Consider the following 27705-nt stretch of genomic DNA (forward strand, 5'->3'; position numbering starts at 1 on the left):
AAACTTCTATACAGATACAAATGCCAAAATCCGGCATTCCAAAATCCAGGATTATTTGGAAACACAGACTTTTTCATTAATATTCATTAAGAATAACATTTTTAGAAATTAACATTTTCCCTTCCAAGAAATCAAAATCTTCTCTTCCTTTGCCTTTTTTTGTGGTACTGTACTATCTTTCTTATGGTACTATGTATACAATGTATTAAAAATAATATAAAACTATCTTTAGGTTGTTTATTTAAACATTGCCTGAATGTCATAAGAAATTGTTCTTTATACTTAATCCGATCCCCTCTCCAAGCTGCCTCATTCTACCGATACAAATATACAAATATTAAGAAATTAAAACTATCCTAAAATCATAATCTAATCCCAAGCAGTTTGGATAAAGGGTTTTGTATTTGTACTAATCCATTACATTTTGTGTATAGGTAAATCTTATTGGGTAGATGATCTCAGTTGTTAGCTGATGTCATTATACAATGGAAAGTGGAAATGCACCCAACTAGCTCAATAGCATAAGACATAGTACAAGACATAGAACACCTGGCAACTTAACTAAGTACCACAAGTTTTTAAGTCCTTCACTACCGGGACTTTTCGACAAAAACTCGCTAAAAGTACCGGAGAATTTTCAGCATTTTTGCTATCACTCAATTTAAACAGAAAGAGAGCCTTGCTTTTTTTATTTACCTGTCAAAACTATATATATATATATATATATATATATATATATATATATATATATATTAGACAACCCAAGGTATTAATCTAGGCCCATTTTGGTATATTTCATGCCACCATTTCCCCGCCAAATGCGAACAAAATTTTAATTAATTTTTTTTCACAAACTTTGGGTTTCTCACTGAAATTATTTACATACTGCTTGTGCAATCATGGCACAAATGGTTGTAGAAGTATCTCTGGGATCTCTTTTGTTAAGAAATATCAGACATATATGGCTTTGCCCTTGCTTTTCGGTAATTAGAAGGCCACTAATTGCAGCTGCGCAGTACACTTCTATTATTCCCAGCAGTGAATGGGTTAATTAGGAAACTTGTAAGGTTAATTTTAGCTTAAAAGTAGATATTTCCCTCCCACCTGACACTTTCCACCCCGTGATCCCTCCCAAACAGCTTTCTTCCCTTTCCCACCCTCCACTGGTCCCCCTCCATCTTAATTGCTGGTAGACAGTCTGCAAAAAAAAAAACTACTTTTTTTTTTAAAATTTAATAATTTTTAATTAATTTTTCTGCAGTGTAGGATCCCTCTAACCCTCCAACCTCCCTGATCCCCCCTCAAACAGCTCTCTAACCCTCCCCCTCTATCTATTGCCGCCATCTTAGGTACTGGCAGCCTTCTGCCAGTACCTATAAACCCCTTTTATTATATATATATATATTTTTTTTCTTTTTAATTTTCTTTGTAGTGTAGTGGTCCCACCACCTCCTCCTTCCTGCGATGGCCATTTAGTACTCCCTTGCACCCCCAAACCCCTTTTCTGTAGTGTAGCTGTCCCACTCCCTCCCCTTCCCTCCCCCCTCCGCTGCTGAGCCACCCACCCGCCACCCGCCTTCCACCTCCAGCCCACACATCCCGCCGGCACCAGCAGAAGTTTGTTACAGACGGTGACACACACAGTGTCACCGTTTTTAACTATCAGCATCTGCCCTCATATGGAGGCGAAGCACCGATCGTGCTCCGACTCCATATGTGGCAGATGCCTGGAGCTTCAGGAACTCCAGCTCTCGGCTGTAACTTAACAGCCAAGAGTGCTGGAGCTTCCTGAAGCTAACATTGTATATATACTTCTTGCAGTACGATAGGCAAAGTATATATACGTCTTCTTCAGTGAAAGGGTTAAACCCAAACAAGGCAGTTAGTATGTATTTATGTATTAGTTTTATCTTAAAGGGATACTAAATTCAAATTTTTTCTTTCATGATTCAGATAGAGCATGCAATTGTAAGCAACTTTCTAATTTCCTCCTATTATCAATTTTTCTTCATTTTCTTGCTATCTTTATTTAAAAAGCAGGAATGTAAAGCTTAGGAGCTGGTTAGCAAGATTGTTTATGATGGGTGGTCTGCTTTGAAATACATTTCTAAATCAGTTATTTAAATGAACATTAAACACATAAAGATGATAATATAAAATGATAAATTATATATATATATATATATATATATATATATATATATATATATATATATATATATACTGTATATAAAATATAGAGAAAATAACTCATTGTGTAAACCATTTACAAACCTAAACAAGTCAGAAGACTTGCTTTAAAACCAGAAACTCTCTGACTACACTGTTTCCAATGCAGCAAAGGAATCTGGGTAAGATATGCAAATGAGGTTCACAATGACTCACTTTTTTACTTTTAGCCTGCTTTTTAAAGACAGACTTCCCTTTATGCCATAGCACTGCTGCATTACACAGCTTTGATGCTTAGCTAAGGTTAGTACAGTGATTTAGACCAATCCCAGGACAGCTGTTTCGTGGTTTTGTCACTCATCAGCTGGGAGTAGGTTAAATCACTGCTTGGTAAAGTTAATTTCTGAGGGAAATTCAACAACAATTAAAATTATGGGGAGGCGAAAAGTGAGTTTAAAATCCTCCACTAAATACAAAATATAGAGAAAATAACTCATTGTGTAAACCATTTACAAACCTTCTGACTTGTTTAGGTTTGTAAATGGTTTACACAATGAGTTATTTTCTCTATATTTTGTATTTAGTGGAGGATTTTAAACTCACTTTTCGCCTCCCCATAATTTTAATTGTTGTTGAATTTCCCCCAGAAATGAACTTTACCAAGCAGTGATTTAACCTACTCCCAGCTGATGAGAGGCAAAACCACGAAACAGCTGTCCTGGGATTGGTCTAAATCACTGTACTAACTCAAGCTAAGCATCAAAGCTGTGTAATGCAGCAGTGCTATGGCATAAAGGGAAGTCTGTCTTTAAAAAGCAGGCTAAAAGTAAAAAAGTGAGTCATTGTGAACCTCATTTGCATATCTTACCCAGATTCCTTTGCTGCATTGGAAACAGTGTAGTCAGAGAGTTTCTGGGTTTAAAGCAAGTCTTCTGACTTGTTTAGGTTTGTAAATGGTTTACACAATGAGTTATTTTCTCTATATTTTGTATTTAGTGGAGGATTTTAAACTCACTTTTCGCCTCCCCATAATTTTAATTGTTGTTATATATATATATATATATATATATATATATATATATATATATATATATATATATAGCCTGCAATATACTTTCATTACTTATTTTGTCCCCTTTTCCTGTAATTCCATTCTGAAATTGTGAGCTTTTCAGTTGCTGTTAGAAATGGAAGTGCAGAACACAGCCATTGGCTACACACTCTAATGACCTATTTATAGTTGTCCCTAGTTGGCCTCAGAGAAGGTAACCTAAGTTACAACCTGGCAGCTTCCATTGTTTTATAGACACTAAAACTTTATACTTATAATGTCAATATTTAAACAGCTAATAAAACATTAAAACATACATCTTCATGTTATTCTCAGACTAATCTTTTTTTTTTTTTTAAATGAATCATTCTATCTAACATTTGTTTAATTTCCCTTTAATGAGAATATACAGATTGCCTTGACAAAACCTTGCTCAGGGCTATTAAAGGGACATTATACACTCATTTTTTCTTTGCATAAATGTTTTGTAGATGATCTATTTATATAGCCCATAAAGTTTTTTTTTTTTTTTTTAAATGTATAGTTTTGCTTATTTTTGAATAACATTGCTCTGATTTTCAGACTCCTAACCAAGCCCCAAAGTTTTATGTGAATACCGTCAGCTACCTTCTCCAGCTTGCTCCTGTTTGTGTAAAGGGTCTTTTCATATGCAAAAGAAGGGGGAGGGGGGAGTGTCTTATTTCCCACTTGCAGTGGGCTTTACAGCTACATTTTCAACAAAGCAAAACTGAGAGCTTCTAAGTAAGTTTTTAAACAGTTTTATACTGAATTTTTATATCAGTATCTGTGCATCTTATTCTTTATAGTAGTGTCTATTACATGCAGTTATATGAAAATGAGTGTATACTGTCCCTTTAATAAGTATTTTAATGGTGAGACATAATGCTTGTATGAAAATGACTAAAATTTAGCATGAGACTTTCATCTAATTTAGAGTAAGTGTTAGCATGTGTGGTTTGTATAAAGAAGATTCTTGGGGGTAGATTGATCAAGCAGCCGATGCTGCAATCTACCCCACGAAGTTTCAGGTCCGTCTGAAACTTAAGTTAAGAAGCACCGGTCATAAGACCGCCGCTACTTATCTCATCCGCTACCTCTGAGGTCGCGGACAGCAATCAAACCGATCAGATAAGATCTGGATGATTGACACCCACTGCTAGCAGCCGATTGGCTGCAAATGTGCAGGATGCTGCATTGCACAAGCATTTCACTAGAAATGCTTGTGCAATGATAAATGCCGACAGCGTATGCTGTCTGCATTTATCGATGTCGGGCGGACATGATTCACCTGACATTTGCTAAATCTACCCCTAAGTTCCAAGAACCCTAAGCATCTGGCTGCTGTGCATGTTTTTACATATAAAATAAATCAAAAATATTGTTAACTACCTGGACTGCAACATATTGGGTGTACTAATGCGGCAGATGAAAGCAAGAAACTATAAGAGAGCTGTAAGAAAGATTCCTATGAAAGATTCCATGAGAATGCAAACCAGTATGCTTCAGTATAACTCTGTGGTAGGGCCTCTATACACAGGACTATTAGACCTCACAGAGGAAATATAGAAAGATGATATTTAATGCATTTGTTTTTAGTTAAAGCTAAAATGCACACACTTGTGCGTAAAAACAATTTGAGTTAACTGCGTTTGTGTTTCAATGTAGACAAATAAACTGCAAGCGATTCTATTTTCACATTTCAATTTAGGCTCTGTTACAAGGCTATTAAAATAATGAAAATAAATATGTGCTATTTCTTAGCCTTATAAATTCCCTATTTTAATATAACAGTAATTATCTCTATGTTTTACCCCTATGTAGAAATTAAACACATAAGGCTTGATTACAAGTGGAGCACAAAAACGCAAGCTGTAAGGTACGGTAACATCTCTAGAGCTCAATCTTTAATTAGGCTGACCATACGTCCCGTTTTGAAAGGGACAGTACCGTTATTTTATGTTTTTTCCCCTGTCCCGTCGTTTCTTTATTAATAGTCATTTTGTCCCGTTTTGAGGGTTATTAGACCGTGTGGGCATCTGTAAATGAGAAACAAGCATTAGATAAACTTAGGAACAATAAATCATTGGTCATTAAAGGGGCCGATAAGGGCGGGGCCACAGTGCTCCTTGATAAACAGTACTATGTGAATGAAATTCATTCTCAATTGTCTGATACGGATGTATACCAAAGGTTGGACTATAACCCCTTTTTTAAAATCAAAAAGGAAATTACATTCTGTGTGCAGAGAGCAGTTAAATTAGGCATTATTGACAAAGATACTGAGCAGTTCCTTTTAAATACTGAGGACATTACCCCTGTCCTTTATACTCTCCCCAAAGTACATAAGAATGCCAGGGCCCCTCCGGGCCGCCCTATAGTGGCAGGTATGGGTTCGTTACTAGCTAATGCATCTATTTTTTTAGATAAATCTTTAAGACCATATGTTAACTCTAGTTCCTTTATTAAGGATACAGGGGACTTTCTAAAAAAACTACAGAGTATACCAATTGAGAATACTAAAGGAATCCTCTTTAGTTTGGATGTTACTTCATTATATACATCCATTACACATGAGGCTGGTATTGGCGCTGTAAATAAGATCATGTGTCAGGATGAGAGATATAATACCCAACATAGGGAATTTATCTTGCAACTATTGAATATCATCCTGAGGTGCAATTATTTTCTTTTTGAGGATCATTATTATTTGCAGCTCCAAGGCACAGCCATGGGTTCCAATGTCGCCCCTACATACGCCAATATATACATGAATATGTATGAGGAGTATTTTGTCTATAATAATCCACTATTTCTAAAATATGCTGCCACTTGGTGGCGCTATATAGACGACATCTTTGGCGTATGGTTGGGCGACATTGGAACCCTTGAAGAATTTGTGAATGAACTTAACTCTGCCACTTGTCACATTAAATTTAAGCTGGTTTGCAGTGAGGAGAGTGTTGTGTTCCTTGATACCAGGGTACTTAAAAGTAACCAGGGACTTGTAGTTGATCTACACAAGAAAGCAACAGACTGCAACACTCTTCTTCACTACAATAGTATGCATCCCCCGTCCTTGATTAGGTCACTTCCAAGAAGTCAACTCCTTAGGGTGAAAAGGATTGTCTCTGAAACAGGTCCTGTAAAGCAGAGATTGGAAGAGATGGGTGACCGGTTTAAGGCTATGGGTTATCCATCAGCCCTTATTCAAAAGGAGATTGAAAATGTAGAGGCAATCCCAAGACAAGATTTATTGCCACAGGAGGAGGCCAAAAAGAAGGAAAGGCCTAACAGGTTAATCTTTGTAAGTCAGTATTCTAAGTTGAGTAATAAGATAAATAGGATCATCTCTAAACATTGGCACATTTTGAAAACATACAATCCTAATGTACCTGAATTTAAAGAGCCACCTATGCCTGCATTCAAGAGGGGTAGAAATTTGAAAGACTTGTTAGTTCATGCTGACATTGGTCCATCTAGGACAATGGTTCAGAAGTACATTGGAGGTAAAAATCTGGGCTGCTTTCCTTGCCTTGGTTGTTCACACTGCAATAACATGATTAAGGGGCCTTTTTTTAGCCATTCTGGAACAGGGAAAAGATTTGAGATTAGGGGGCATTTTACATGTAACACAGATTTTGCTATATACTATATTAAATGCCCGTGTGGTTTGGGGTATGTGGGTGAGACCACCCGTACAGTACGTGAAAGAATGACCCAACACAAGAGCAGCATCAGAACAGAAAAGTTAGATGCCCCTGTGGCCAACCATTTCTTGTCAGTTGGTCACAGCTTGACTCAATTGAGGTTCCAGATATTAGAACAAGTGGGACACCTTAGGCGGGGTGGCAATAGAGCAAAGAGACTAAAAATTAGGGAGGCCTATTGGATCAATAGATTGGATACCATGTATCCAAAAGGTATGAATAGAGAAATGGATTGGTCTCTATGTCTATAGAGTGTATGATCTATTGATTATCTTAAAAAGTTGTTTGAAATGTCAATATGTTTTAAATGGTTCTTAGATTTGTTAGGAGCAATATGTGTTTAACCTGACTTTTCATATTCTGTTAAAAAAGTTTTATATATGACCACTAGATGGTGCTAACATTCAGTATGTCAAAGGTGTTTTTAGGTATGGGTGTGGTTTACAGGTGTATTTAAGCTGCATTATCTCCAGGTGTAACTATGCATGATTAAGGACTAAGTCCGAAACGTTGCTGTTTGTTGGTCTGGCTGTTCACTGTGCATACTGCACGAATAAATCTGTTGGAAACTACCTGGCTGGTGCTGCTTCTTTTTTATGACTTTGTATAACTCTGTGGTAGGGCCTCTATACACAGGACTATTAGACCTCACAGAGGAAATATAGAAAGATGATATTTAATGCATTTGTTTTTAGTTAAAGCTAAAATGCACACACTTGTGCGTAAAAACAATTTGAGTTAACTGCGTTTGTGTTTCAATGTAGACAAATAAACTGCAAGCGATTCTATTTTCACATTTCAATTTAGGCTCTGTTACAAGGCTATTAAAATAATGAAAATAAATATGTGCTATTTCTTAGCCTTATAAATTCCCTATTTTAATATAACAGTAATTATCTCTATGTTTTACCCCTATGTAGAAATTAAACACATAAGGCTTGATTACAAGTGGAGCACAAAAACGCAAGCTGTAAGGTACGGTAACATCTCTAGAGCTCAATCTTTAATTAGGCTGACCATACGTCCCGTTTTGAAAGGGACAGTACCGTTATTTTATGTTTTTTCCCCTGTCCCGTCGTTTCTTTATTAATAGTCATTTTGTCCCGTTTTGAGGGTTATTAGACCGTGTGGGCAGCGCAAGTGTAATTTTTTATTGCACACACACCACTTAATTTTTTTTAAACTCCCTGTCGGCGGGGAGGGCAGTTTTTTAAAAAACTATTTCTTTTTTTAACTGCAGCCGGGTTGGGGTTGGGTGGCCGTGCCCACATGTTCCACAGCATGCAGTCTTAGCAGTCTATGCCGCCATCGCTCTTCAAAATTAGGGGCGTGTCATTGATAGGTGTCTTCAAGAATTGACCAGTGTCTGTGCCTGGCAATCAATTAAATTAAATTAGTTGTCATTTATTATATCATATGCTTATTATTATTATGCTGCTGCAGTGCTGGTTGTAGTACAGACGTTATAAAATAACGGTTATTATCAAGTAACTATGTAGTTCCACATGTTTATCAGTTCTTTCACCATTTACATGTGTAACAATGATTTTGGGCAACTCAGCTAAAACAAATCTACAACTACTATCCAGATATTCAAACCAAACGCAAGTTCAGAGGCTTTTACCCTTTAAAATCAGTTAATATGGGGGAATTTGCCTTGACAACATAGGATAATCTCACTTTTTTTTAAAGCATGTTTGTTGTTTGTATGATAAATTAAATTGTAATACTTTTGATCACAAGCTTCAGAATCAGCTCTTCTTATTATATAGGCATGTTCTATTTGATTTTCTTTGCTTAAACAAAAAATTTGGCTTGGCTATTCATCTGTTTAAAAGTGACAATGAGTCTGAGACAAGTTCCATAATATATATTAATATTGATGAATATTGTGTGTGGGGGGGGGGGGGGGGCATGATGGATGTGATCTAATGGAGGGAACCTTCGTCTTTAGAATAGTTATTGGATAAGTAATTTTATTTCCCTTAACAACAGTTATAATAAAAAAAAAATGATAGGGTCTCTTTATAAGTCAGAACATTTGTTCTTTATTTTTATATAGATTTGCCAATTTTCTGTGTGCATTAAATTTAAAGTAAAAATAATTTCATATACATGATACATCAGCCCATGGAGTGTGAGAAGTTTTATTATATGGTGTTGAAAGACCGAAATTTGCTGTGTAAATTTGTTTCATCAGACAAATATTCATGGTACAATCATGATGAAATACAGTCCCCCTCTAGCTCTACGTCTACCTAAAAATTTTTGTATGAGTTATTTTGTCACTGAAGCATAATTGTTGGCTCAATAGTTTAAATTCGTCATAAAAGTTAACTTTTGTTAAAATCTTACTTTTTTCATATAAATAAAGAATACAGGGAGTGCAGAATTATTAGGCAAGTTGTATTTTTGAGGATTAATTTTATTATTGAACAACAACCATGTTCTCAATGAACCCAAAAAACTCATTAATATCAAAGCTGAATAGTTTTTTAAAGTAGTTTTTAGTTTGTTTTTAGTTATAGCTATTTTAGGGGGATATCTGTGTGTGCAGGTGACTATTACTGTGCATAATTATTAGGCAACTTAACAAAAAACAAATATATACCCATTTCAATTATTTATTTTTACCAGTGAAACCAATATAACATCTCAACATTCACAAATATACATTTCTGACATTCAAAAACAAAACAAAAACAAATCAGTGACCAATACAGCCACCTTTCTTTGCAAGGACACTCAAAAGCCTGCCATCCATGGATTCTGTCAGTGTTTTGATCTGTTCACCATCAACATTGCGTGCAGCAGCAACCACAGCCTCCCAGACACTGTTCAGAGAGGTGTACTGTTTTCCCTCCTTGTAAATCTCACATTTGATGATGGACCACAGGTTCTCAATGGGGTTCAGATCAGGTGAACAAGGAGGCCATGTCATTAGATTTTCTTCTTTTATACCCTTTCTTGCCAGCCACGCTGTGGAGTACTTGGACGCGTGTGATGGAGCATTGTCCTGCATGAAAATCATGTTTTTCTTGAAGGATGCAGACTTCTTCCTGTACCACTGCTTGAAGAAGGTGTCTTCCAGAAACTGGCAGTAGGACTGGGAGTTGAGCTTGACTCCATCCTCAACCCGAAAAGGCCCCACAAGCTCATCTTTGATGATACCAGCCCAAACCAGTACTCCACCTCCACCTTGCTGGCGTCTGAGTCGGACTGGAGCTCTCTGCCCTTTACCAATCCAGCCACAGGCCCATCCATCTGGCCCATCAAGACTCACTCTCATTTCATCAGTCCATAAAACCTTAGAAAAATCAGTCTTGAGATATTTCTTGGCCCAGTCTTGACGTTTCAGCTTGTGTGTCTTGTTCAGTGGTGGTCGTCTTTCAGCCTTTCTTACCTTGGCCATGTCTCTGAGTATTGCACACCTTGTGCTTTTGGGCACTCCTGTGATGTTGCAGCACTGAAATATGGCAAAACTGGTGGCAAGTGGCATCTTGGCAGCTGCACGCTTGACTTTTCTCAGTTCATGGGCAGTTATTTTGCGCCTTGGTTTTTCCACACGCTTCTTGCGACCCTGTTGACTATTTTGAATGAAACGCTTGATTGTTCGATGATCACGCTTCAGAAGCTTTGCAATTTTAAGAGTGCTGCATCCCTCTTCAAGATATCTCACTATTTTTGACTTTTCTGAGCCTGTCAAGTCCTTCTTTTGACCCATTTTGCCAAAGGAAAGGAAGTTGCCTAATAATTATGCACACCTGATATAGGGTGTTGATGTCATTAGACCACACCCCTTCTCATTACAGAAATGCACATCACCTAATATGCTTAATTGGTAGTAGGCTTTCGAGCCTATACAGCTTGGAGTAAGACAACATGCATAAAGAGGATGATGTGGTCAAAATACTCATTTGCCTAATAATTCTGCACTCCCTGTATAACCCTGTCCCGTTTTTGACCACTCAATGTCCCGTTTTTGTCTCAAGGAAATATGGTCAGCCTATCTTTAATGCTTCAATTTTTGAGCTCCTATTACAAGTCCATAGTTACTAGTGTGATTAACATAATCTAGTCTAGTGACTAACATAACACTAACATCTACATGTCAAATAGCATGGGTCACAGTTTTTTTATTTAGCTCTGTGCTATACTATTTAACTGAAACTTAAGCATAAAATATTTCACATATACATACACAAACACATACACACACATACAGACGCACATGCACACATACAGACACAAATACAGACACAAATACATACACACACAAACACATACACACACATACAGACGCACATGCACACATACAGACACAAATACATACACACACAAACACATACAGACACACACTCGCGCACACAAACACATACACACACATACAGACGCACATGCACACATACAGACACAAATACAGACACAAATACATACACACACAAACACATACACACACATACAGACGCACATGCACACATACAGACACAAATACATACACACACAAACACATACAGACACACACTCGCGCACACACACACACATGCACACACACATACAGACACACATACACACATACAGACACACATACAGACACACACAAACACATACAGACACACGCACGCGCACACGCACACATACAAACACACATACAGACACACATACAGACACACATAAACATACACATATACACACACACAAACACATACACAAACACATGCTTACACACACGCGCACTCATACAAACACACATACAGAAACACATGCACATATACAAACACACACAGATACACACACACGCTCACATACACACACACTTACACACATACATACACACACATACACATGCATACACACATACGCAAATATACTGTATATATACACACACATACATATACACACACATACATTTATATATATTTATATACACACATATACATATACGCAAACACATACACATACACACACACACCCATAGAAAAACACACACGTACACACACATAAACACCATGGGGTATATTTATCAAAGCGTCAACTTGAAATACACTTGAATCCTGCGTTGTATTTGTCGCGAGATTGATCCGCTGTAGTTATCAAAGTTCAAGATCGGCAAATGTTGAAATTTGTGACGTAATATACGATCCCGCGATCTCAATCCAAAGCAGATCGATGCTATTTGATCCTTTTCCAAATTTATCAAACATTTAACAGGTACGTTCGCGTGTATTCCAACGCATTTTACCTAGTTTTCAATCTGCCACCCTTGAGGTCGCGCATGCCATAGAACTCAATGGGAGGCTGAAAACACAGAAAGCTTATGTTTGATGCTGCAAGAGAATGAAGTATAATACATAATAAAAATAAATTAGAAACTCTATTAAAATTGTATACCCTTTCTAAATCAAACAATATTATTGCTCCACATTTGGTGCAGTAGTAGATATAGGGGTAAAAATGAAAAATACGAACGGAGTGGGCATTCTGATACACAGTAGAACACCTTTTCAACTACAGAAAGTGGAAAGAGACAGAGAGGGTAGATATGTAATATTGGTGGGCCTATTGTATGGTAGACAGGTTGCACTAGCAAATATATATGCTCCCAACACAGCTCAGCACATTTTTTTTTAGAAACCTATCGAGTAAATTACTTGAAGTGACCAAGGGGGTTCTGTTTGTGGGTGGGGATTTTAATGCTCCACTTAACCCAAAACTGGACACATCCAACGGGGTTTAAAGTGTACCACATCATGTCCTTAAACAAATTAACACAGTGCTCAAAGACCATATGTTACATGATATCTGGCGAACAATACATCCGACAGAAACAGACTATACCTACTATTCCAGTCCACATAGGAAATACTCCTGCATATACTTTCTATTTTCCGACTCACAGGGTATAGCATACATTACACGCAGTGATATCTCCTCTATTACTTGGTCCGACCATGCACCGGTTTCCTTTGAAATGATTTGGCCAGACAAACCAGACACTCCATATATATGGCGACTCAAAGACTCTCTTTTAGACAATCCAATAGTACAAGAGGACATAACCTCTATGATAACAGAATACTTTGACATAAATATGACAGAGGACCTGCCCTTCCCAACTATTTGGGAGGCACACAAAAGCGTTATTAGAGGACATTTAATCAAACACAAAGAAAAGCTGCTAAAACAACTAAGAGTTAGATATGACTCAATTCTTCACAACATAATGACATTAGAGGAACAACATAAAAAAAAAACACTTGACTCGGAAGCGGAAACTGCACTTTGCCAAGCTAGAATAGAATTTAAACAATACCTGCAAGAGGAAACTCAACGTAAGGCTCTCCTATTACGACAAAAATATTATGAAGGAGGGAATAAATCAGGAAGGCTATTGGCCAGGGCTTTGCGCCGGACACAGCTGAAATCCTATGTTCATACCCTTAGAGATGATGCAGGGAAATCTCATAAAGACAGTTCCGCCATAGCGGGCATATTTTGTACTTACTATAGCAGACTGTACAATTTAGGTGCACTAACACCTGTAGAGACCCCTGAGAGAGCTACAAACAGACATAAGACACAAGAATACATACTTAACACTAAATTACAAACACTGAATCAAGACTCCATTGACTTCCTTGAATCTCCCCTTACCCAGGAAGAACTGCAAGCAGCAATAAAAGACCTTCCAAACGGGAAAAGCCTGGGTCCAGATGGACTAGGGGCCAGATATTATAAGATGTTTCTGACAGACCTGCTTCCGCATTTACAGGACCTATTTAACAGACTGCCTGATCTGGAGCAATTACCGTCGACTATGTTGACGGCGTACATAACAGTTATCCCTAAACTGGGGAAACCAGCAGATGTACCGCAAAGTTACAGACCAATTTCGTTGCTAAATACCGATGTCAAGATTTTGGCCAAGGCCTTGGCACATAGAGTAAATAAGTATCTTCCTGATCTAATAGTGGCAGATCAAGTTGGGTTTATGCCTGGACGGGAGGCGAGGGATAATACCCTTAAAGTGACGCAATTGATTGCCCACTCCAAAAAGAGAGGAACGCCGCTCGCCCTGTTGTCCACAGATGCTGAAAAAGCATTTGACAGGGTGAGTTGGCACTTTCTAAGGACTGTTCTGGAAAAGATGGGCTTTGGGGACAAATTCCTTAGGGTAGTTTTTTCATTATATTCCAATCCAAATGCACAGATTAAAAATGGCGTTCTTTCAGATTCCTTTGTTATTTCTAATGGGACTAGACAGGGGTGTCCGCTTTCACCCCTGCTGTTCGCCATCTCCATTGAGGCGTTAGCGAGTAACATCAGAGCCAACCACCTTATTAAAGGGATAGAGATGGGGGTAGGGAAAATAAATTGGCCATGTATGCAGACGACCTCTTACTCACTCTCACAGATGTAGAGACAACTATACCGGCTCTGTTAGAGAAATTTAGAAGATATGGTGAGGTATCTTATTTTCATCTTAATGACACTAAGTCAAAACTTTTGAGTGTTTCTCTGACACCTGTTTCTTTGACTTGGCTCAGGCAGCATTGCCCCTTTGTACTTACAAACAAATACTTAAAATATCTGGGTATTCATCGGGCAGCTAATGTGGCAGATATGTATGCCATGAACTATGTACCTTTCAAAACAATGATTACAGCAGACCTTTCCACATGGAGACATAAATCAATCTCATGGCTGGGAAAAATTCATGTCATTAAAATGAATGTCCTTCCTAGGATATTATATGTGCTCCAGACTTTACTGATACCTCTCCCAGCGAGGTATCTCCCATCCTTGCAAAAAATAATGGAGGATTATGTCTGGCAGGGGTTGAGACCTAGAGTAAATAAGAGGACTATGTATCTACCCAGAGATGAGGGAGGATTGGGTCTTCTAAACCTTCTGCTTTATAGGAGAGTCATCCTGCTCCAGAGAGTGGTAGAATGGTGTCAAGGCTGCGACCAAAAATTTTGGATTCAACTAGATAGAGATGCATTGCAGACTGGGGATCTTGCCTCCCTTCTTTGTATGCATAAGAGACACAGACAGGCAGACCCTACCCATTTTCCGATATTAGAAGTACTGTTCACGGAATGGGATAAGACTTCAACACCGCGGCAAACCTCTTTGATCAGCAACCATGTGGGCACTTACATAACAGACAATAGGGTGAAGACACGGGAGGAGCTTGAGAGAGACCTGACGGACTTATCTACACCTTGGTATGTTTACCTACAAATATGTCATTACATTACCACCCACAGACACAAACAGCAACTGATGAGAAAACTAACACCATTTGAACAGCTATGTACAAAGAGCACTCCCTCCAGACATTTGATTTCATTGTTATACACACATCTACTTATCCATAAGGAGAGTGTACTCCCGGCATATACTAGAATGTGGCACAGAGAGTTAGAAGTAGAGTTCACAGAAGAGGAATGGCGTTGGAATGGCGCTATTAAATCCACTTCAGTTTCAGCACACACACAGGAGTCCCAATACAAACACTTGGTGGGATTGCCCCTTATTAGACACTTACTGGTCCGCAGTGTGGGAAGAGATGCAGAGGATCTTAGGGATAGATATTCCAAAGACACCGGAGACTTTACTTTTTCATATCCCCTTTAAAATACGAGTCCCAATCAAGAAATACCTTTTGTACCTGATGTTAGCGGGTGCGAAAAACTTGATACCTCTACATTGGAAATCTACACAGACACCAACACTAACAGAATGGAAGCATAAAGTGCAGAGTCTCTTGATACTTGAGAAATACCATTACGCTAAAATATTGAAACTAGATAGTCATGACCTTTTGTTTCAGATGTGGGAGGGGGTGATACATGAGATATTGAGATATTTGGCTACAGAAAACAGCGATGTGTGTGGGCTGACGGAAAAACATAATTTATGTAAGAACTTACATGATAAATTCATTTCTTTCATATTAGCAAGAGTCCATGAGCTAGTGACGTATGGGATATACATTCCTACCAGGAGGGGCAAAGTTTCCCAAACCTCAAAATGCCTATAAATACACCCCTCACCACACCCACAAATCAGTTTAACGCATAGCCAAGAAGTGGGGTGATAAGAAAAAAAGTGCGAAAGCATAAAAAATAAGGAATTGGAATAATTGTGCTTTATACAAAAAAATCATAACCACCACAAAAAAGGGTGGGCCTCATGGACTCTTGCTAATATGAAAGAAATGAATTTATCAGGTAAGTTCTTACATAAATTATGTTTTCTTTCATGTAATTAGCAAGAGTCCATGAGCTAGTGACGTATGGGATAATGACTACCCAAGATGTGGATCTTCCACGCAAGAGTCACTAGAGAGGGAGGGATAAAATAAAGACAGCCAATTCCGCTGAAAATAATCCACACCCAAAATAAAGTTTAAATCTTATAATGAAAAAAACTGAAATTATAAGCAGAAGAATCAAACTGAAACAGCTGCCTGAAGTACTTTTCTACCAAAAACTGCTTCAGAAGAAGAAAACACATCAAAATGGTAGAATTTAGTAAAAGTATGCAAAGAAGACGAAGTTGCTGCTTTGCAAATCTGATCAACCGAAGCTTCATTCCTAAACGCCCAGGAAGTAGAAACTGACCTAGTAGAATGAGCTGTAATCCTTTGAGGCGGAGTTTTACCCGACTCGACATAAGCATGATGAATTAAAGATTTCAACCAAGATGCCAAAGAAATGGCAGAGGCCTTCTGACCTTTCCTAGAACCAGAAATTCTTAGTAGCTTCAACATAATATTTCAAAGCTCTAACTACATCCAAAGAATGCAATGATCTCTCCTTAGAATTCTTAGGATTAGGACATAATGAAGGAACCACAATTTCTCTACTAATGTTGTTAGAATTCACAACCTTAGGTAAAAATTTAAAAGAAGTTCGCAACACCGCCTTATCCTGATGAAAAATCAGAAAAGGAGACTCACAAGAAAGAGCAGATAATTCAGAAACTCTTCTAGCAGAAGAGATGGCCAAAAGAAACAAAACTTTCCAAGAAAGTAATTTAATGTCCAATGAATGCATAGGTTCAAACGGAGGAGCTTGAAGAGCCCCCAGAACCAAATTCAAACTCCAAGGAGGAGAAATTGACTTAATGACAGGTTTTATACGAACCAAAGCTTGTACAAAACAATGAATATCAGGAAGATTAGCAATCTTTCTGTGAAAAAGAACAGAAAGAGCAGAGATTTGTCCTTTCAAGGAACTTGCAGACAAACCTTTATCCAAACCATCCTGAAGAAACTGTAAAATTCTCGGAATTCTAAAAGAATGCCAGGAAAAATGATGAGAAAGACACCAAGAAATGTAAGTCTTCCAGACTCTATAATATATCTTCCTAGATACAGATTTACGAGCCTGTAACATAGTATTAATCACAGAGTCAGAGAAACCTCTTTGACTAAGAATCAAGCGTTCAATCTCCATACCTTTAAATTTAAGGATTTGAGATCCTGATGGAAAAAAGGACCTTGCGACAGAAGGTCTGGTCTTAACGGAAGAGTCCACGGTTGGCAAGAGGCCATCCGGACAAGATCCGCATACCAAAACCTGTGAGGCCATGCTGGAGCCACCAGCAGAACAAACAAGCATTCCTTCAGAATCTTGGAGATTACTCTTGGAAGAAGAACTAGAGGCGGAACGATATAGGCAGGATGATACTTCCAAGGAAGTGACAATGCATCCACTGCTTCCGCTTGAGGATCCCTGGATCTGGACAGATACCTGGGAAGTTTCTTGTTTAGATGAGAAGCCATCAGATCTATTTCTGGAAGTCCCCACATTTGAACAATCTGAAGAAATACCTCTGGGTGAAGAGACCATTCGCCCGGATGTAAAGTTTGGCGACTGAGATAATCCGCTTCCCAATTTTCTATACCTGGGATATGAACCGCAGAAACTAGACAGGAGCTGGATTCCGCCCATACCAGTATTCGAGATACTTCTTTCATAGCCAGAGGACTGTGAGTCCCTCCTTGATGATTGATGTATGCCACAGTTGTGACATTGTCTGTCTGAAAACAAATGAACGATTCTCTCTTTAGAAGAGGCCATGACTGAAGAGCTCTGAAAATTGCACGGAGTTCCAAAATATTGATTGGTAATCTCACCTCCTGAGATTCCCAAACCCCTTGTGCTGTCAGAGACCCCCAAACAGCTCCCCAACCTGTCAGACTTGCATCTGTTGAAATTACAGTCCAGGTCGGAAGAACAAAAGAAGCCCCCTGAACTAAACGATGGTGATCTGTCCACCACGTCAGAGAGTGTCGTACAATCGGTTTTAAAGATATTAATTGAGATATCTTTGTGTAATCCCTGCACCACTGGTTCAGCATACAGAGCTGAAGAGGTCGCATGTGAAAACGAGCAAAAGGGATCGCGTCCGATGCAGCAGTCATAAGACCTAGAATTTCCATGCATAAGGCTACCGAAGGGAATGATTGTGATTGAAGGTTTCGACAAGCTGAGATCAATTTTAAACGTCTCTTGTCTGTCAGAGACAGAGTCATGGACGCTGAATCTATCTGGAAACCTAAAAAGGTTACCCTTGTCTGAGGAATCAATGAACTTTTCGGTAAATTGATCCTCCAACCATGATCTTGAAGAAACAACACAATTCGATTCGTATGAGATTCTGCTAAATGTGAAGACTGAGCAAGTACCAAGATATCGTCCAAATAAGGAAATACCACAATACCCTGTTCTCTGATTACAGACAGAAGGGCACCGAGAACCTTTGTAAAAATTCTTGGAGCTGTTGCTAGGCCAAACGGCAGAGCCACAAACTGGCAATGCTTGTCTAGGAAAGAGAATCTCAGAAACTGATAGTGATCTGGATGAATCGGAATATGCAGATATGCATCCTGTAAATCTATTGTGGACATATAATGCCCTTGCTGAACAAAAGGCAGGATAGTCCTTATAGTTACCATTTTGAATGTTGGTATCCTTACATAACGATTCAATATTTTTAGATCCAGAACTGGTCTGAAGGAATTCTCCTTCTTTGGTACAATGAAGAGATTTGAATAAAACCCCAGCCCCTGTTCCAGAACTGGAACTGGCATAATTACTCCAGCCAACTCTAGATCTGAAACACATTTCAGAAATGCTTGAGCCTTCGCTGGATTTACTGGGACACGGGAAAGAAAAAATCTCTTTGCAGGAGGCCTTATCTTGAAGCCAATTCTGTACCCTTCTGAAACAATGTTTTGAATCCAAAGATTGTGAATTGAATTGATCCAGATTTCTTTGAAAAATCGTAATCTGCCCCCTACCAGCTGGGCTGGAATGAGGGCCGCACCTTCATGTGGACTTGGGAGCTGGCTTTGGTTTTCTAAAAGGCTTGGATTTATTCCAGACTGGAGATGGTTTCCAAACTGATACCGCTCCTGTGGGTGAAGGATCAGGCTTTTGTTCCTTATTGTGACGAAAGGAACGAAAACGATTATTAGACCTAAATTTACCTTTAGATTTTTTATCCTGTGGTAAAAAAGTTCCTTTCCCTCCAGTAACAGTTGAGATAATAGAATCCAACTGAGAACCAAATAATTTATTACCCTGGAAAGAAAGGGAAAGCAAAGTTAACTTAGAAGACATATCAGCATTCCAAGTTTTAAGCCATAAAGCTCTTCTAGCTAAAATAGCTAGAGACATATACCTGACATCAACTCTAATGATATCAAAGATGGCATCACAAATAAAGTTATTAGCATGTTGAAGAAGATTAACAATGCTATGAGAATTATGATCTGTTACTTGTTGCGCTAAAGCTTCTAACCAAAAAGTTGAAGCTGCAGCAACATCCGCTAAAGATATAGCAGGTCTAAGAAGATTACCTGAACATAAGTAAGCTTTTCTTAGAAAGGATTCAATCTTCCTATCTAAAGGATCCTTAAAGGAAGTACTATCTGCCGTAGGAATAGTAGTAGTACGTTTAGCAAGAGTAGAGACAGCCCCATCAACTTTAGGGATTTTGTCCCAAAATTCTAATCTGTCAGATGGCACAGGATATAATTGCTTAAAACGTTTAGAAGGAGTAAATGAATTACCCAAATTATTCAATTTCCTGGAGATTACTTCAGAAATAGCATCAGGGACAGGAAAAACTTCTGGAATAACTACAGGAGATTTAAAAACCTTATTTAAACTTTTAGATTTAGTATCAAGAGGACCAGAATCCTCTATTTCTAATGCAATTAAGACTTCTTTTAGTAAAGAACGAATAAATTCCATTTTGAATAAATATGAAGATTTATCAGCATCAACCTCTGAGACAGAATCCTCTGAACCAGAGGAAGCATTATCAGAATCAGAATGATGATGTTCATTTAAAAATTCATCTGAAAAATGAGAAGTTTTAAAAGACTTTTTACGTTTACTAGAAGGAGGAATAACAGACATAGCCTTCTTAATGGATTTAGAAACAAAATCTCTTATGTTAACAGGAACACTCTGAGTATTAGATGTTGATGGAACAGCAACAGGTAATGTAACATTACTAAAGGAAATATTATCTGCATTAACAAGTTTGTCATGACATTCATTACAAACAACAGCTGGAGGAATAGATACCACAAGTTTACAGCAGATACACTTAACTTTGGTAGATCCAGCACTAGGCAGCGTTTTTCCAGAAGTATCTTCTGACTCAGTGTCAATCTGGGACATCTTGCAATATGTAATAGAAAAAACAACATATAAAGCAAAATTGATCAAATTCCTTAAATGACAGTTTCAGGAATGGGGAAAAAATGCCAGTGAACAAGCTTCTAGCAACCAGAAGCAATAAATAATGAGACTTAAATAATGTGGAGACAATAGTGAAGCGCATATTTTTTAGCGCCAAAAAAGACGCCCACATTATTTGGCGCCTAAATGCTTTTGGCGCCAAAAATGACGCCGCATCCGGAACGCCGACACTTTTGTCGCAAAAAAACGTAAAAAATGACGCAACTTCCGGCGACACGTATGAAACAGAAAAAAAATTTTGCGCCAAAAAAGTCTGCGCCAAGAATGACGCAATAAAATGAAGCATTTTCAGCCCCCGCGAGCCTAACAGCCTACAGGGAAAAAAGTCAAATTTTAAGGTAAGAAAAAAATTGATTTATTCATATGCATTATCCCAAATATGAAACTGACTGTCTGAAAATAAGGAACGTTGAACATCCTGAGTCAAGGCAAATAAATGTTTGAATACATATATTTAGAACTTTATATAAAAGTGCCCAACCATAGCTTAGAGTGTCACAGAAAATAAGACTTACTTACCCCAGGACACTCATCTACATGTAGTAGAAAGCCAAACCAGTACTGAAACGAGAATCAGTAGAGGTAATGGTATATATAAGAGTATATCCTCGATCTGAAAAGGGAGGTAAGAGATGAATCTCTACGACCGATAACAGAGAACCTATGAAATAGACCCCGTAGAAGGAGATCATTGAATTCAAATAGGCAATACTCTCCTCACATCCCTCTGACATTCACTGCACGCTGAGAGGAAAACCGGGCTCCAACCTGCTGCGGAGCGCATATCAACGTAGAATCTAGCACAAACTTACTTCACCACCTCCATAGGAGGCAAAGTTTGTAAAACTGATTTGTGGGTGTGGTGAGGGGTGTACTTATAGGCATTTTGAGGTTTGGGAAACTTTGCCCCTCCTGGTAGGAATGTATATCCCATACGTCACTAGCTCATGGACTCTTGCTAATTACATGAAAGAAATGGGTTACTTCTTTCTTTCTTCTTCCTTCTGATATATTTCTCCCCTTGTTTCTTTTAATCCCCATCCCCACTTTTTTTTTTCTTTCCCCTCCCTTCTACCCTTTGGTGAGTGATTAACTGACAAATGGCAAGCTGTAACCAAGCTATATTATAATTATTATTATATATACTAATGTTGTGTTATGCAATAGCTTTGTCCTCTAATGTGGAGGACACTGGATAAGTTTTACATTATGTTTAAGTTCTTGTTATTCTTTCTTATGTTATCTTTCATCAAGATGTTTATGGACTACAACAAGACAATATGGAACATTTTGTGGAAAAATAGAGCTATTCCTTTAATACAAGGTAGTAGATAAAACAGGAGAAGGAACATTATCTCTTTGACAAACTTCACAGAACTTTGTACCAGAGTTATAAAACTAAGGGCTGCCACTGGTTTATTAAACAGCCTAAAATTATAATATACAAAATGTACTTGTTCAGTTTTCAGGACATGGACAAGTCATTGGCTCTTAAACCAGCCCTGGTAATTTGCATTGTATGTGTATGTAAATTGTTGCATATTTTTCCTCCTGTACCTTGTTTTGACCAATAAAGCTCTTTTGAAAAAAAAAAAAAAGAAAAAGAAAAATACATTACTAGTTATGGATTATGCTACAAAGTTGTCTCTCATTACATAGCAAGGGGACAATATTATTTCTACAAATTTGTTGAAAAGTTTTACCACAAACTTGTCACACTAATATATATAGAGATACAAATAAAATAAAAACACAACATAATATAGCTTAAATCCTTTTATTTTTTGGGAAAAATCTATGTGCACCATGTTTAAGCCATGTAATACAAGTCACACTCTCCACTTCGCACCAATTTTGACTCAACATTTTTCACACCAATTATGATGCAAACTCCAAAACAACCCACACACTAGTGAATTTTTGATTGGAATATGCATAATCACATGATTTATGACATCAGCCAATCTTATTCAAATATACATTTTAAACTATCACTAACGAATCAAATGGCCCAGCTCTTAAAATATCCATTGATTGCACATAAATACATATGATACTGTGATTACATGTTATATTCACAATTATTCCTGCTCAGAATAATAATACATTTACACTATATACATATAGTGGTATAAATAAACACAGATATGAAAGACAACATTGTTTCAAACAAAGAAAGGAATTTAGGGACATGTAAATATGTTTGCAAAAGATTTCTGACATAACACACACACATATTTAATTAATTATCATTTATAAAAAAAACCCACATGAGATAAACGCATATCATGACTTCTAGAAATACAAATACACATTAATTTATGTGAAAGTATCATATAACAGATTTTTTTTGTATAACAAATAAATATAAAAATAACTTTCTATGAGATATTGTTTGTTGAGGTATAAATGTAGCTATTTCTTGGACATTAACAGATGAAAAATAAAAGATTAGCTTTAGAGAAATGTGCTTGTTCATGGACAGTAATAAAATGGTATAAATAAAGTTGGGAAAAACTTGAATAATTGTTAGTTAGTTAACAACAGTCCGATGCTCATCGCACCGTACTTGGCGTGCATGTTTTTGACTTTTTTTTAATAAATAAGGGTATTGTATGCAGATCCGCGGCAGCGATGTCTGGCGAGCGTATTGACACCAGCGAATGCACTGAGATTGACGCTTTGATAAATATGCCCCCATACATGCACACACATACACATACAAACACTTACACAAACACACACACATATCCCTTTAATTCTGCCACAAAACCTTCTTTTAAATCTTTTAAATCTATTAAATCTTTATTTCCTTAGTATTAAGTCTAAATGTAACTTAAATCCTTTATTTGCATATGATTTTCATGTGTTTTGTCATGTAAACTAGCAAGCAATAATTTCTTACTTTAGGTTCCAAAAAGTGCTAAATTTGAAAGTGGTATTTTGGATTGCATATGAGCGCATCACGTAACTGACCACTTGTAATATGAGTGCATTAATACTGCGCTTTGTACTAAAAGTATATGTCAAAAATGTCTCACAAACATTAAGATTGTTTAAAAAACGTTTATCCATTTGCTTGTAACACCAGATTGTGCTTTATTTTTTGCACCAGCTGAGTGCAAGATAACGTACTGAGTGAGTGTGCTCCACTTGTAAACTAGCCTATTGTTAGTCAGGATGAGAAATGCAATAATTACATGTTCTGACAAATTTGAGCATGTCATTTTTGCATTACACTGCCCCTTTAAATTAAATCCCAATTAAATTTGCATGACAATTTTTGCAAGGATTTTGTAACAGATCAGAATAAAACCCTGGTAATAAAGCAATAACAGCAATATATTACTAACTGTAAACTCATTTTGTTTTACAAGTGTTTAAATGCATTGATCTGTCTGATTCTTACCTTATCCATTCTGCTTATGTCTTGATAGGCAAAAATGTTATTTGATTACTTCACATACAAAGGAGTAAAATTTGCATCTGACATCCACTCAGAGGAGGGCATCAGCTTTGCTGAAAACGAATTCCAAGTGTTTGATGATGATATTTACAATGTAACTTTTCCCAAATCTGGTAATTAATGCACATTTTTTTTCTTATAACACTGTTTAACTCAAACCAGTAGAGTAAAACACAAATATGCAAATTGAACTATAGTAAACAAGTTACTATATTTTACCTTTTGTTAAAGGTACCAACTGGATGATACAGATTGTGAATCTGATCAAACATGATGGAGATCCTAATTGGAACAAAAATATACCAAATTATGAAAGATCACCATGGTATGAAACTATAATTGGCCAATCTCTTATGAAAGATATTCAATCTCCAAGAGTCATTTCTTCACACTTGCCATACCACATTTTTGCTAAGTCTTTCTTCACATCAAAAGCCAAGGTAAGTATTGTATGATATCAATGATAAAAAGTAACAACTACAATTTCTTTTACAATTTTTGTTCATTTTTTAAATTACCTTTTTCACTCCATCATCTTATAGACTTTGCAAAAAATAAGTAAGACCATAGGGGGTAGTGAGCGGTGAGAAAAATGTAATTTCAAAAGTATCTTCAATAACCTTTGTCCGCTCCCCTTATTTGGTGTATTCATTTCAAGGCTATTCTGTATTTTAATCATGTTTCAAGAAAATTACAGATTTTTTTATCCATAGTTGTGACCTTCCCCTTTATGGAATTTGAAGATCCTTGTATATGTATAATGATTTTGAAGAGCCTTAGTAGTTTACGTGAATGTTATTATACGTTGTCAGATACCAAAAGACCCATCTGGTATTCCAGAAACAAATAGCCTCTGAAACATGTAGGCTGACCGTGAGATCATTCACTCTACAAAGTGTGAGCTTTGATCCTTTTCAACTTGAAAACATTGTGTACTGTGTATAGGTCATAATAGTTTATTGTGTGTTAAAAATAAATCCAATGCCAAGGATCAAATCAAGATAATACACTAAAATATATGGCCAATTCATACAACAAAATGAATAAATTAACCAAAGAATGAATAAATCAATAACTTTGTACACACTTCGGCTCAGGTAAGGTTTACCATCTTTGCAAAAGCTAAAATATTACTACCCCCATAAATCTTAGAAACTGTTGCAGCTCATATCTTCCATTTCACCTGGTTTGAATTGACAAAATTGTCACAGTCCTTTATGTGGATCCTATTTCCACCAAAACCTTCAAAACTCCTCCACCCCTTTATGTTTTCCTCCCCCCTCCCTTAAAACAATTAGGCTCTTCATCTTCATTTGCTCATTAATTGGTGCTCAACTCTTTATCCTTTTTTGAAAGCCTATACTTTTCTGGGTGACATCTGACTGAAAAACATAAGACATTTATATTTATAATAAGGCAATACATTTCTAGGTATTAAGGTTTCAGTAACAAGGATGAGGAAAGGGTTAATCACCCTGAAACATCATGTTAATAAATATTGCTGTGAACACAAATCCAGAGAGTTCTGCTACCCACTTTATGCTTGCTAGGCTGGACATCCTGGTTGCTGACTTAATAAGTGAGAGTGCCTTATCTTATGGACTTAGTATATATATATATATATATATATATATATATATATATATACATACATACAATTATAAAGTACAATTAGCCCTAATTATTACATCACAGAGCACCCCTACCGCAATTAACTCCAAACATGACCCTCACTCTCCCACTGCAAGTAATCCTAAGAGCTTACCTCATTCCTCTACTAAACACACTAACCACTACCTCTCTCCATCACATATAATTCTTATTGGATATCCCAATTCCCACCTATTGCAAGTAACATTTACTTTCTCTAATGGCTTTCCCAATCCCTCAAGCCCCTATTAACCCTAAAAGCAACCCATTCTGCAATTAACCATAACCACAGAATTTCTTACTATAAATTAACTTAATCAAGCTGTTAAAAATGGCTTTTGCCACAATTAACTTCAACTGCAACATTCCGTCTCCCCAAATAACTTTACATGCTGATTCCTCACTGCCATCATCATGTGATCATTCCATCACAAAATTGCCATAACCTCTTAACCCCCCTTCCCAACAGATATTCTCCCTACTTGAGCCACCTTTGGTGACCCCTTCAGTAAATCTACCCCCACACAACACACAATGACAGTCTATTCTCCTACACAAGCCCACAAAAATAATCCATAATCCTATAAATCTTACTCTTAAGAGTCTACAGAATAATTTGACCATGTGCAATAGTTCCCCTTTTTATCATCTAAGTTACTACACTATGTATAGAGAATATAGCGATCCTACTGACAGATCAGGACAGAATATCAGGATCTGGGATGCAGTGGGCTTGATGTTAAGATGGAGCCTTTCCACTCTAAATAATTATTGACATTAACCAACCAGCAGAGAAGGTAGGCTGAAATTAATGTCTCCAATAAGTCATTTGTAAAATCCACTTTCTAGTACAAGAGGGAAGGGGCAACATCTATCAACTTTCTGTGATTATGCGAATATTCTATTGCACATTATTTAACCTTTCCACGTTACCATGGAACTCACTGTTCTTTTGGAAATCTATGTTTATACTATTACAGATCATTTACACAATGAGGAACCCAAGGGATGTCCTTGTATCACTCTTCCATTTTTCCAAGATACTTTCTTTGTTTAAGGACCCTGAAAACTTCCAAGATGTTTTAGAAGACTTTCTGAAAGGAAATAGTAAGTAAAAGAGACGTATTTAGTGTATTTAGTACTAACATGGCCCCATCATATGCCAAAAAAGTAAAAAAAAAATAAAAAAAAAAAATATATATATATATATATATATACATATATTGCAAAAAAACGGACAGCACTCACTGGATTTCAAAGAGGTGAAAAACTAATTTATTTTGTCAAAATAAATGAGTTTCACGTCTTTGAAATCCAGTGAGTGCTGTCTGATTTTTGCAATATCTACAACCATTGGGCTGAACCCTGGTCATTGGCATTTTTGTAGTGAGAGTGTGGGCCCTTCTGGACGTGTGTGTGTGTATATATATATATATATATATGGGACAATTTTAGGTGGTGAGAATCTTGAATACAAACTAGCCTACAGATGTGAAAGGAAATGTGAAATGTATGATCAGTCTGACTAAATGGATTTTTTTCCTTGCTTACATCCACATGTCTGACCAAAAATAAACAGAACTGTTTCTGCTCCCAAAGGGGCCCAGTCCCTTATAAACACATATTTTTGTTCGGCACCACAGATCACCTAAAGATTTATCTTTTTCTTCAGAAATGGTTATAAGAAATACCTGGGTAACTGTACTGCAGGGGCCATGACCATTTTATTTCTTTTTGCCTAACGGGAACATCAAAAACAGCTGTTAAGCACCATAGCAAGTATCACTCCACTGCTACTCTGTTTCAGTTCATCTCTGTACAGTTTGTTTTTAGTTCTTAAAAGAATGT

The 27705-nt window shown here is 37.1% G+C and overlaps 1 protein-coding gene across 1 annotated transcript in view; it reads left to right on the plus strand.

Annotated features, from left to right (window-relative positions):
* LOC128638054 (sulfotransferase 2B1) overlaps positions 1-27705 on the plus strand; it is a 133529-nt gene that overhangs the window by 74638 nt on the left and 31186 nt on the right. Inside the window, exons 4-6 of the mRNA XM_053689924.1 lie at positions 24179-24320; positions 24439-24647; positions 26838-26964. Of these exons, the coding sequence (XP_053545899.1) occupies positions 24185-24320; positions 24439-24647; positions 26838-26964 (472 nt within the window). The 5' untranslated portion in view covers positions 24179-24184. The remainder of the gene's footprint in view (positions 1-24178; positions 24321-24438; positions 24648-26837; positions 26965-27705) is intronic.

The sequence above is a fragment of the Bombina bombina genome, chromosome 8 (genome assembly GCF_027579735.1).
Source record: "Bombina bombina isolate aBomBom1 chromosome 8, aBomBom1.pri, whole genome shotgun sequence".
NCBI classification, from domain to species: domain Eukaryota; kingdom Metazoa; phylum Chordata; class Amphibia; order Anura; family Bombinatoridae; genus Bombina; species Bombina bombina.